General features: G+C 38.5%; 2 protein-coding genes across 6 annotated transcripts; one reads left to right on the forward strand and one right to left on the reverse strand.

Annotated features, from left to right (window-relative positions):
* The first annotated feature begins 3,629 nt into the window (after positions 1-3,629).
* LOC148193047 (uncharacterized) lies at positions 3,630-7,526 on the forward strand. Of its 4 annotated transcripts, none has more exons than XR_015781890.1 (5): positions 3,630-4,134; positions 4,287-4,481; positions 5,962-6,129; positions 6,546-6,656; positions 7,302-7,526. XR_015781890.1 is itself a non-coding variant. In XM_088098135.1 (4 exons), the coding sequence occupies exons 2-4, from the start codon at positions 4,368-4,370 to the stop codon at positions 7,413-7,415; spliced, it is 396 nt and encodes a 131-aa protein (XP_087954261.1). In that variant the 5' UTR covers positions 3,631-4,134; positions 4,287-4,367; the 3' UTR covers positions 7,416-7,525. The 4 variants fall into 4 exon arrangements, 1 of the variants encoding a protein (XP_087954261.1); XR_015781888.1 differs by having other exon boundaries at positions 3,637-4,134; positions 6,481-6,656; positions 7,302-7,523; XM_088098135.1 differs by lacking the exon at positions 6,546-6,656 and having other exon boundaries at positions 3,631-4,134; positions 7,302-7,525.
* Positions 7,527-8,169: 643 nt separating this feature from the next.
* LOC148193048 (pentatricopeptide repeat-containing protein At4g33990-like) lies at positions 8,170-12,373 on the reverse strand. 2 transcript variants are annotated; one of them, XM_088098143.1, is made up of 2 exons: positions 12,080-12,212; positions 8,170-11,990 (listed from the first exon to the last, which is right to left on the reverse strand). In XM_088098143.1, exons 1-2 carry the CDS (start codon positions 12,167-12,169, stop codon positions 9,837-9,839), a joined length of 2,244 nt encoding a protein of 747 aa, XP_087954269.1. In that variant the 5' UTR covers positions 12,170-12,212; the 3' UTR covers positions 8,170-9,836. The 2 variants fall into 2 exon arrangements, with proteins under 2 accessions (XP_087954269.1, XP_087954268.1); XM_088098142.1 differs by having other exon boundaries at positions 8,170-12,373.
* Positions 12,374-12,826: the final 453 nt, after the last annotated feature.

The raw sequence follows: 12,826 nt of genomic DNA on the forward strand, positions 1-12,826 counted from the left end.
AATTGTGCCATCAGGACCAACCTTGATAGCATACACCCACCTGCAACCAACAACAGACTTTCCAGATGGTAATTGGACAAGCTCCCAAGTTCCACTTTCCTGTAAAGCACTTAATTCATCCATCATAGCTTGACGCCAACCAGGATGAGTTAAGGCATCACCCACAGATTTGGGAATTGACACAGAAGAAATGGATGAGAGACAAGTATAAAAAGATGGAGATAATCTGTGGTAATTAAGAACAGTATAATGGGGGGAAGGGTTACGGGTAGAGCGTATACCTTTACGGAGGGCAATAGGCAAGTCAGACTCAGTTGCTGGAGCCGGAGGAGACACATGAGGCGGCACCGGAAGTGAGTCATGAGGGAGACAATTACGGCGACTATAAACCTGAAGGGGTGGAGGTGGAGGTGAAGGATGATCCTGTGGTGAATGAGAGTCTAAAGAAGGAGAAGACAAAATGGGTGGAGCATCACCAGGAGGATCACAGATAAGAGGAATATCAACAGTAACAGGGAGAGGTACAAAACTAGAAGATAGATGTGAAAAGTAAAAAGAAGACTCATCAAAAGTGACATCAGCAGAGATAAAATGACGATTGAGGGAAGGGGAAAAACACTTATAGCCCTTTTGTGACCGTGGAAATCCTAAGAAGACACATTTGTGAGACCTAGGAGATAACTTATCAAGACCAGGACTAAAATCATGAACAAAACATGTAGACCCAAAAACTCTAAGAGGTAATGGATGCAGAGGGTCTTGAGGAAATAAGATAGAATGAGGGATTTTGTTATCTAGGACGGAAGATGGCATGCGGTTGATAAGATAACATGCTGTGAGAACTGCATCACCCCAAAAACGTGAGGGTACTTGACCATGAATAAGAAGTGTACGAGTTGTTTCAATAAGGTGTCTATTCTTACGCTCAGCCACCCCATTTTGTTGAGGGGTATAAGCGCATGAGGTTTGGTGAAGAATGCCATGAGAAGCCATAAACTGTTTAAACGGTTGAGAAAGGTATTCACGGCCATTATCACTACGTAAATTTCGAATAGACACCCCAAACTGTGTTTTTATTTCAGTGAAAAAAGATTGAAAAATAGAAAACAACTCAGAACGATTCTTCATTAAAAACAACCAAGTACATCTGGAATAGTCATCAATAAAGGTAACAAAATACTGAAAACCTAAAATGGACTTAACACGACTAGGTCCCCAAATGTCAGAATGAACCAATGAAAAGGGGGACGACGCCCGTTGTGAGACACTACGAGGAAAGGAACTACGAGTATGCTTCCCTAACTGACAAGACTCACACGACAAACTTGATAATGTGGACAACCTCGGGACAAGTTGTTGTAGTTTGGCAAGACTAGGATGACCGAACTGAGCATGAAGAAGGGATGGTGACTCCATGACTACGCCAACATGTGGAGAAGGGCGGAGATGATAAAGGCCATGAGACTCACATCCTGTGCCAATCATGTGTTTCGAACTCCGGTCCTGCAACCAAACAGAATCTTTAGTAAATGAAATAACACAATTAAGAGTACGAGTTAAACGACTAATGGACAATAAGTTGAAGGGAGACCCAGGGACATAAAGTACATGATCAATGGATATGGATGGAAAAATATTAACAGTACCAATACCATGAGATGAGACTCTAGACCCATCAGCCATTGTTACCGAGGGTAAATTATTCGGACATGACAAGGAAGAAAACAAGGACTTGTTACCAGTGATATGATCGGTGGCGCCTGAGTCAAGGACCCAAGGTCCGAGGGAGTGAGTTAGACCAACAAAAGGTGTACCTGTACGTGCAACAGATGCAGATGTAGTGGAACCAGAGTGCTGATGATCCTCATACCATTGAGAAATTCGTTAAAGATTGCAGGTTTGTCTACGATATTAGATGAAGTAGGATGGTCTGCAGACGGTGATCGGGGAGGTGGATCAGAATTTGCCATTACTACAGGTCGAGGAGGACGTCCATGGAGAGCATAACATCTATCAATTTGTGGCCTAACTTGCCACAATGGTCACATTTTGGACGTCCTTTACTTGGCTTGCGAGACCGACTTCGATCATCACGTTGAGCAGCCATAACAGAGGAATCATCAGTATGAGGGGATGTCTCAGTGACGGGTTTGCTCGGTATACGCAAAAGAGCAGAACAAGTAGAAGTAAAGTTGGGTATGACAGGAGAACCCAAAATCTGATCACGGACATGAGAAACATCATCAGAGAGTCCGTATAATGCCAACAACATGAAGAACTTTGATCGTTGTTCCAATTCTTCAGCAGGAGTGGAAGCAGGAGGTAATATATCATTAAAGTCATGAAGAAGGGCATGAATTTTACCCAAATATTCTGCCATGGGACCAGGATTGCGCGGACCAATAACAGTTAATAGGTCCTGACAAACACCATAAAGACGCTGAGTGTCATTGTGTATAACAACTTCGCTTGTGCCCATACTTCTGAACATGTTTCATAGGATCGAAACATTTGTTTCAGTGAGGAGTGAATGGTGGACTTTATAACAATGCATAACTGAGCATCAATTTTCATCCAGCGGGAAGTGTCATCTATGGGAGCAGTAGTCACATTTTGAGTAAGATGATCTAAGTACCCTTGACTCTTCAACCAAAGTTTGATGTCGGACGCCCATGTTGCATAATTTGTGCCATCTAACTTGTCAATGGACAAGTGTACATTCACATAATTGGTATATATTGAGGATCAGAAGATGAGCCACCAATAGAGGTGTTTGTAGACGAGGAAGACGCCATGGAGAGGGAGAAACCCTAAAAATTCAAAGTGCTCCGATTGACGCAACGACCACAGATCCAGAAAGAGGGCGAGGAGGCGATCACGGCGGTGCTGATCGGCGGCGGAAAGCTCCGGCGACGCGCCGGCACGCGCGGCACGCAGCGGCGGCAGCGACTACTCTTGCGGCGGCGCGTGGAGGCGCGTGAGAGCTCCGATCGCGGCGATCTTCGTGCGATGGTGGTCGCCCGGCCGAGACGCTTCCGATGGTGTGGTCTCCGGTCGATTCTGGAGCTCCGGCGACGGCGGCAGCGACGGCGGTGGCGGCGGCGACGGCGGTGGCGGCGACGACGGCAGCGGTGGCGGCGCGGCGGCGACGGCAGCAGTGGTGGCGGCGACGCGACAACAGCAGCAGTGATGGGTGCCGGAGACCGTGGAGTTGACTGGAACTATTCTTGTGCTCTAGATACCATATGAGAAATAAAGAAGATTGGGAGAAAATATCCCTTGTGTGTTTAGACTACACATAGGGTAGTTTATTTATATTGTAAGATATGGGCCAATGCCCTTAATACAGAATAGACTAAGCCCAAGTAACAGAAACACACATCTTAACATCTAACAGGCATCACTTAAAATATCATTCTGAGATAAATTCTGGAAGTACAGCATATAGCTAGGTCAGATTAAAATCTGGAAGTATAGCTTATAGCTAGATAAAACTGGAAACATAGCTTATACTACAAGAAATATTACATTTACATACAAATATTTATATACGGATTGTAATCTGTATATAATTCAAATATTACATACGGATTTTATATACGGATTTTAGAAAATCATTATTTAAAAAAAATCAAAGTTTCAGACTCTTTCCTCGAACCGTCTTTCCTTAACCTTCTTCACTTTTCTCTATTCTCTAAGCTTCTTCCCCATCTTTACTCCTCTTCATGCTTCTCCTTCAATAAGACGTGAACTTCTTGGGCCCTCCTTCGAGCTTTTTCTTCGTTTTCATCGGTGCGTGCGTGTGGCTTTTGCAACCATCGAACGTTTGTCCTACCGATTCAGTCGATCTACATCTCTAGTTAGGGCTCCAACCTCTTTTCACCATTTTCTTCATTTTCAACCGATTAAATCCTCTTTTCTATCGATTAAAAGCCTTTCCACCGATTGATTCTTCGATTTAGGTTTCCTTCGTCAACCTAGGGTTTTAGGGTTCTTCGCGTCGAATCCTCTCCGTTTTTGGAGTATTCCTGGATTCTCATGGTTTGGAAGAAATTGCACACAAATGCTATTCAGGAGGAGAACAACTGAAAGATGCGTTGTCGAGCTGGAGCCATGCTTTCGCCGTAACTGCAGGTATCACTGGTTGGGTCCTTTGTACTTTCTTTGGTTTGAGAGTGAATGAAGCATAAGTTAAGGTTGTGAAAGAGAATACTGTGTTAACTTGTTAAACTAAACGTTAAGCATCAATAATCAACAATTATTTATCTTTCCTATATTCATCACAGGGGATAAGAGCTATCGAAGGATTGTCCCTGAAACTGCATTCCAGCATTAGAGATTGCTTGGAAGCTCGTTCTTTCAAGAAAATGAAGAGACTAAGACTCCTACAACTTGATCATGTACAACTTAGTGGAGATTATGGGTATTTCAAGCAATTGGTGATTGGTGCTGTCAGAGGATTTCTAAGACCATATTCTCTTGTAAGTAGTGAAAATTGGGTTGCTCTGTTTGCATCAATGGTTAATGGTCTGATAATTGGGTTGCTCTGTTTGCATCAATGCTTAATGGTCCTGTTCAGTTTTTTATTATAACCACTTATTAGTTATGATTGCATTAATGTTTGCATCTGATATTCTTTCATGACTAATTTTAGTTCATATCTTGTAATATACCTGTAATGAAATGAAATAAAAACCAGAGAATAAGATTTTTCATTGCTCCTGCATCTCTATCCAAGTTACGCATGAGTAATATGTGGGGTGGAGCAAAACAAAGAAACTTACATGCTTAAAAGAAGATGTTCTATATGTGCTCTCCACTTTCTTCCTTGGTATGTCCTATATATGGATGGCTTCCTTGTCATCATGTATTTTATTTCAGCCAAGAAAATAGGTCATTTCCTTTCCATTAATTCCACACTGCCCCCTTCTTCTTTCACGTATCAAGTCTCTCATTTCTCCAATAATATAATGTCACAAAGGGTCCTCCACTTATTGTTTTCAGCCGTGTGTTTTTGTCTCCTCCCATGTGCACTTTTGAATTAAAAAAATAAATGAATGCCCATCATTCACGTGATGCACCTCCACTTCTATATATATTTTTTATTGAGTCATATGAAGTGTCGTGTGCTTGCTGCACAATCCATATTCTTTCTCACTTTCCGTACAACCCATGTGAGCTTCCAAATTCATTTTTAATGCTAGTGCTCTTTTTGGTGGTGGCCGTGTGTGTTAGAAAATGTGGCAGCTGCATTCCATCTCCAAATTAAAATTCGAACATGCATTCTCCATGCCCCACTTCTCCACTTGAAGCTTTTTATTTCTTCATTCTTTATTCTTTACATCATCCTTTCTTCATGTGCCGTCAGTTGTACTACCACCACTTCAGTTGTGTGGCATTTTTGGATATTTTCATAGAATGTTGTTATTAACAGAGATTTATGTTTGTATTTCAACCACCCATCCAGTTTTGAGAAAGAAGAAAATAAACAATATTTGATTCTTTGAAAATTGTTACTTTCGTTGCTTTGATCATTGAAAATTTGACATAAAAAAAACTCTCTCCTAAATAAGTTTTTGAGGAAGAAGAAAATACAAAATTGATTCTTGAAAATTGATGCTGTGATCGTTGTAAGTTTTGAAATAAACCAATTGGTCTATTTTAGAGGTAACTTGGAAGCTTTAGTGGTCTTTATGATGAGCAGCAACAACAGCTAGAACTTTGTTTTTTTTTCAGCGCATTAGCATTTTGCTGGTAGTAGGGGTGTGGATAAAGAGGAGCAGTGGGTAGTTCTAACTCTCGTGTGGGTAGTTCTAACTCTCCAGATTATGTTAGCAGTATTATTCTATCATGTATCCTCTGTTTATATGCTTGTACAAAATGTTGTTACTAGTTGAAATCTGTATGTTCGTGTATGTGTGATTATTAAGGTTGCTGAATTATGTTATCCCTTGCCCTCAGAAATCAAGTAGGCTTTCGACATTTGGGGATGACGTGTCTACATCCCCTGTCAAAAGTGATGCAAGATTGGTACCCGAAAGCATAAAGGATATAGTTTATGACGTAAACAGTGCACCTTTGGTCAATTTCCACCATTATGAAAGATTGCAGCAGGAAGTTTCATACAAGGTAGATGTTTATTTTGTTTTCACGATAAGTCCAACCAAGATGTATCGTTTTTGTAATTTGAATTCCATATCTTTTTGGCTATGCTTGATTGTGCTGGTGAAAGTCGGAGGGTAGAAAGCAGATTATGGTATCAAAATAATTCTTAACCAAGACTTAAAATGTATTTTATTATATATCTTTTTTATACCCTAACTAAGCCAGAGTAAAGTGATATTCTCTGCATATTTTCCAGCTGCTCAAGCTCATACACTTTTTCTATTACCATATTCTTTTAAATAACATGCATATTTAAAGTGATTTTCCTTGCCCATAAATTTACATTGGGTTATATTTATCTTCTTCCATTCTCAGCCCGTGGTTGCTTCAATGGTACTGGCATATCTGATATTGCGTTTGCCTGAATGAGGAGCAAATAGGTGTTGCACGTAGAATAGATGGAGTAAGGGCACGGTGATTAATTGCATTTCAAGTGGAAGAATATGCCAATCAAGGGTTGCTGCCACGTTATTCATCTAGGAGCTAAAAGGGTCTTTTTTAAATTATTTTAAATGCTTATTCTTTGGAATGGTTACGTGAATTGGTATATGATGTGTCATGCATTATCTTATTTCTATGTATTGCATTTTACTGGATTTATTAAGCCAATGGGAATTGAAATGCATTCTTGCTGCACATGCTATGCTTGTTTCTAGTTGAATGAGAAAAGAAAACAAGTAAATTTTGCTGTCACGAAGACTTCCAGTTAGCTGCTATAAATTTTGTTTATATATTGTTGTCTTTGCTGTATAGACTACATAAATGCTACACTAAAAAAAAATTGCTGTATTTGCTGTAAAATCTGCATAAAACCTTTGTTGTTTTTGCTGTAAAATCTGCATAAAATCTTTACTATCTTTGCTGTAAATATGCATAAAACCTTTGCTGTCTTTGCTGTAAAATCTGCATAAAACCTTTGCTGTCTTTGTTGTAAAATCTGCATAAAACTTTTGCTGTCTTTGCTGTAAAATCTACATAAAAACTTTGCTGTTATTGCACCTAATACCTTGCTGTTTGGGCTGTTCTGGATGCTATTATTGCAATTAAAACTTTGATGTTTGCTGCCCAAAAAGTCTTGCTGTTTTGGTTAAAATGGTGCAGAATATCTTTGTTTTAAAGCTTTTTGTTTTTTACAGATGCAATGTGGTTATTGGCCAATAACCTTAAAGGGAAAATGCAATGTGGTGAAGTTGTTATCACATGATGGAGTGCAACTGACAATATCAATCCAAGATGAACAAAATCCTTAGTGATTATTAGGAAATTATAGACTTGTCATTCTATGTTGTTTGACATGTTATTAATTGTAGAATTTATATTGTTTAACATCTTAGGAACAGTACAATATTTATGAATATTAGACATTTTGTAAACTTATTTGATATGATTTTTAAGTAATATATATTTATTCTTAATGTGAAATGTTTGATATGGTGTTAAATAAAAGTTATTGTGATGGTTGGTTGTTATTACAAGTTTAATTGTAATCAATGTATGTGCAGGTGTTGAATAAAACAATTTTTTCTATAAACAATGTTACATACGGATTTTTCCGTATATAATTATATACAGATTTTCTGTATGTAATTATATACGGATTTTATATACGGATTTTTCCGTATATAATTACATACAGATTTTTCCGTATGTAATTATATACGGAAAAATCCGTATATAATATTAGTTACGATCATTTTATATACGGATTTTTGTCCGTATATAATCCGTATGTAATACTTTTTTATATACGGATTTTTGAAGTTTTATACGGATTTTGGCGGTAGATAAGCCAGATTATGGAAGCACAACACAACTTTGTGTAGCTGTTATCAGAAAAAAAAAAAAAAACAAATGTATTTGGTAATATTGGAGAAAGGCCAGAATTCTAAGGCAGAACTTGACTAGGGCAATTGGAGCCCATTAAAAACATATGTTAAAGAAGAGACTTTTAGGGGACCGCCGGCAGACAACAAAGACAGCGGAAGCAGATCAGACAAGCTCTGATACCATGTGGAAAATAAGACTGATTTATTATTCTCAATTTACAACAACTATCAATCAGCAAATTGAAATAAAACCTCCCCCCACACTTGAGCCAAACATTGTCCTCAATGTAAGAGTAAAAAGAAACAGAAAAACAGAAAAAACAAAGATGTCTGGACAGGTCTACCTGAAGGTTTTGAGCTGGAAACTTCATCTTTAATTTCCATTGCACCATGAGGAGTAACATTTGGCTGAGAACAGCATCATACTGAAAACTGCAGCATTGAACAGTGAAACAGATTGAAACAGCAAAATAGTGAAACAGCAAAATGAACCGTGCAATGAAAAATAACTAGCTATATGCAATGCATGGAAAAAAAAATTATGCGATTTTTATATGAAGTCTATGGAATGTCCTATGAATCTTAGTATGAAAGAGGATGCAAAATATGTACTCACAAAATTATACAGCACAAACAAATGAATATAGTAGAAAAGAAATGACTGAAACACTAAATGGAATGTTCTACATATAAAAGTATAAAAAGAAGATCTAAAATATAAAAGCATGAAAAATCTCTATTTACTGCTAGAAAACACCATAAAAGGTTTTAGAATTTTCTGAATAGTATAGGTAAGTGAAACAAATCTCTGAAATATAGTAAAATGGGGCAAAAATACTAAGAAAATAGAAAAGATATAGTAGATGGTGGAATTTTGAAACTTTGGGACCCCAACATGGCCAGCCGAATTGAAACACAATTTCCAATAACTTTACAGTTCAACACATCGTCATTTCTGGTCCATAGCAAATGTTATGATTATTTCAAGCTTTTTCACCACCAAATTTTTCAAAACAGAATCTATGACTAATATATGCAATGTAAGGACTGTACAAACAAATACACACTAATAAATGTTAGCACAAAAAAATTGACTAAAAAATTAATTTCTACCTATTTTAGTGAATTTTGCAAAATCAGTACTAGTAATCAAAACTGATATGGGCTAAAGCTAAAATGGAGAGGAAGCGGAAATGATTTTGTGGATGGGCAGAAACTGGACAGTGGAGACCTGGACTGAAATTAAAATGCAAACAGTGACTGGCAGCAGAAACAAAAATGTAATGCATTTAAGTTGGACAGAAACTAGAAACAACAATTGAGAGTGAATGCAGTCAATGGCCAGGCACAGTAGAAACGAAAAGGCAGTGATAAACTAAAATGCAGTGAAAGAAAAACTAAAATGCAGTGACTGAAACTGTGAAACAACAAATGAGAATGAATTATACTAATTCCTAATTCAAGACAAACAAAAATAAAATCACATCAGGTCTGGAAACAAAAATAAGAAAACACGAAAATTCAAAACAAGAGAATATCAGAACTCAAGTCTAAAAACAGCAACAGATATGGCCTAAAAGCTACAAACTAGTACTAACTCTGAAAAATAACAAAACCAGCAAATGTAAACTAAAGAAAAAACTTAATTGAGCTAAACTAATGAATAGGAAAGAAAACTAGAGTAAACTAAATTATATCTAATAAGCTCATATTAACACATATATGGAATAACAGCATTTTATTTTTGAAAAACCAAATCTAATCTAAAATAAGAAAATAAAAACAAAAGAAACCTCACGGAAACACAATTAGTCTAGAAAATATTAACAAATGGAAATTCATCAGTCACCAGTAATCACCACATGAACAAAACCCATCTTTAAAGTGATGAAAACGGTTAGAATCCCTCACAATAATGTCCCTTTCAGTAATTTTGGATATGTACTTGGTAGCATTGTGGCAATCACCACAAACACGCAAGTTTTTAAATATCCTAATGGGATATTTTGGTGGGGTGCTGATAAGTCCAAATGCAATGGCCAGCCTCTCACTGTGACTTATCAAAATCTGCTCTTTCTCATCCTCCTCAACGTCTTGTAGGACAAAACTATAGTCTGGAACATAACCAAGGCTTTTCATTTTGGCATTCAAAACCCTTAATTCCTTGTATATCTCTGTACATTGTGGATGAGTTTGGTTCCCTGCATAAAAAACTTCAACTACACTACCTACTACAACAGAACTCCATCCAGGAGTCTTCTTCAATCCTCTATCTTTGGCTAAGGATCTTACTTTAACTGCTCCTTCCCATTTTCCAACATTTGCATAGATATTTGACAGCAAAACATAATAGCCAACATTCTCTGAATCAACTTCCAACAAGCGATCTAAAGCTAAAGTACCCAATTCTGCATTTCCATGTATTCTACAAGCAGAAAGGAGAGTACCCCAAATGGATGCATCTGCTTGTATGGGCATATTGTTTACTAAATCATGTGCCTTCTCCAAATACCCAGCTCTGCCAAATAAATCCACCATGCAGCCATAATGTTTCAAATTGGGCTTTACCCCATAATCTTTCTGCATCAAATCGAAGCACCATTGACCCTCATCAACTAAACCTGAATGGCTACAAGCCGACAACAACGATACAAAAGTAATATGGTCAGCCTTTACCCCGTCAGCTTGCATATCCTTGAAAAGTTGCACAGCTTCTTTTCCATGCCCATGAATCCCGAGAGAAGATATTATTGCATTCCAAGGGACTGAAGTTTCCCGAGGGATTTCATAGAATAGGGACATTGCATCCTCTAACTTCCCACATTCCCCATACATGTCAATCAGGCAGGTAGCCACAAAGACATCCAAGTAGAGAGAGTTCTTGATTAGCCTCCCATGTATTTTCATTCCTTGTTGCAAAGCTCCAATATGGGAATATGCTGGGAGAATGCTCACCCATGTTCCTTGGTTGGGGATTATCGTTCTACATTCTCCCATCATGTTGTAAGTATCAATTGCCTCACTTGCAAGACCATTTTGAGCATAACCTGTGATCAAAGTGTTCCATGAAATTACATCTCTTCTAGGAAGCTGTTCGAAAACTGCACGTGCACAATCTATCAAACCCAATTTGGCATACATATTCACAAGAGCATTACCTATAACAACATCTTCCTCAAGCCAACCACGCCTCGTAACAAATCCATGAACAGCCCTGCCAATCCTCCGATCACTTAACTGAACAAAAATTGAGATCAAACTCACAACTGTCAACAAATCAGGTCCCATTCCCACAAACTGCATCCCTTTAAATAAACGAAGTGCAGTATCTGGATCGTCATTCTGCTCATATGCAGCTATTATAGAATTCCAAGACACCACATCTCTCACCTTCATGCCATCAAAAACCCTCTGTGCATCCTGCAGCCTACCAAACTTCGAATACATATTAATCAAAGCATTGCAAACAAAAAGATCACTTTCCAACCCATGCTTTATCACGTATAGATGAACCAACATCCCACAAACAACATCATTCGCTTGCGCACAAACAGGAAGCACACTTGCCACCGTAACTGTATCCATCTTTACCCCTTCAACCTTCATCCTACCTAAAACACCCAACGCGCTGGTTGCTTTCCCATTCTGAAGAAACCCCGAAATCATCGCGTTCCAAGACCCAACATCTCGGACGGGCATATCATCAAACACCTTGTGGGCAACATCCACAGCACTAAACCTTGAATACAGATGGATCAAGGAAGCAGCCACATACACATCATGCTCAAAACCCATCTTCAAAACCCAACAATGCATCTTCTCCCCATCAACCACACTCACGCACGCCTTCAACACAGGGGGGAAAGTGTAAAAGTCAGGTCTTACACCCGAATTAGATAACAACTCACTGACACAGTTCATAGCATCACGGTATTTCCCGCACTTAACAAACGCAGCCACCATAGAGTTCCATGTGAAAATGTTCTTCCTCTGAATGTACTTAAAAGTGTTGCGAGACAATGAGAGGTCCCCAAGAGTGGCATACAAAGTAACAAGCCGAGTGAACAAAACGACATTTTGAGCCTTACCCAACACCGTAAAAAGCGCGTGAAGCTGCCTGGCAGTACCAATGTCGGTGCAAGAATGGAATACAAAGTTGGTCTTGTTCTCATGGTCATGTGATACCTGTTGGAAAGAACCTGTAACTGATGAAAAAATGTGGTGAATCCAGCGTTTCAATGGGAACACCGTGGAAATTGGCCTCAAATTGCGAGGTGGCAACGATTTGCGAAGAGAAAGCATAGAACATTGGTGTTATTCACTGTGCAAATGCTTAGTGTTCACCTACAGTTGTACGGACAAAATGGCAACCATATATCTTTTTCTTTTTGGGTCCCCTGATTTTACAACTAAATTTTAACACACAACGTCATGTCTCACCAGGGCATTGATCGATTTTTTTTTTCTTTTATTATGAAATTGTGACGTTGAAATTGACGAGGGTTTTAGAAATTTGAGATTCCAAATATATTCTTTATCCTGTTTTATTAGAAATTATCGTTTTTTTTTATTCTCGTTCACTATCTTTGTTCTAACTCTTATTATTCGTTTTCGGTTTCCCTCTTCCTTGTGGCTGTCCTTGTTCCTTGTCGTTCTCCTTCTACGTTTTCGTTACATCTCTTCGTTTTGGTCAACGTTGTCCTTTTTATTGAGTGTATTGTGCGAAATGGCAAGTTCCGGTAACCATGGTCCTTTGACGAGCAAGATAAATGCGTTCTTCCTCCATTTTGTTCATTGCGTTTTCGGTTTGGATTTTGGGTTTTCCCTGTTATGTT

The sequence above is a fragment of the Vigna umbellata genome, chromosome 9 (assembly GCF_029865625.1).
Source record: "Vigna umbellata cultivar VRB3 chromosome 9, Vumbellata_1.0, whole genome shotgun sequence".
NCBI lineage: Eukaryota > Viridiplantae > Streptophyta > Magnoliopsida > Fabales > Fabaceae > Vigna > Vigna umbellata.

What these genes read in the sequence shown, in the direction of transcription:
- LOC148193047 (XM_088098135.1), top strand. Translation starts at nt 4,368, where the DNA reads ATGAAGAGACTAAGACTCCTACAACTTGATCATGTACAACTTAGTGGA. An exon ending in TTCTAAGACCATATTCTCTT is followed by an intron (nt 4,482 to 5,961) that starts GTAAGTAGTGAA and finishes CCTTGCCCTCAG; the next exon opens with AAATCAAGTAGGCTTTCGAC. An exon ending in AGCAGGAAGTTTCATACAAG is followed by an intron (nt 6,130 to 7,301) that starts GTAGATGTTTAT and finishes TGTTTTTTACAG; the next exon opens with ATGCAATGTGGTTATTGGCC.
- LOC148193048 (XM_088098142.1), bottom strand. Translation starts at nt 12,293, where the DNA reads ATGCTTTCTCTTCGCAAATCGTTGCCACCTCGCAATTTGAGGCCAATT.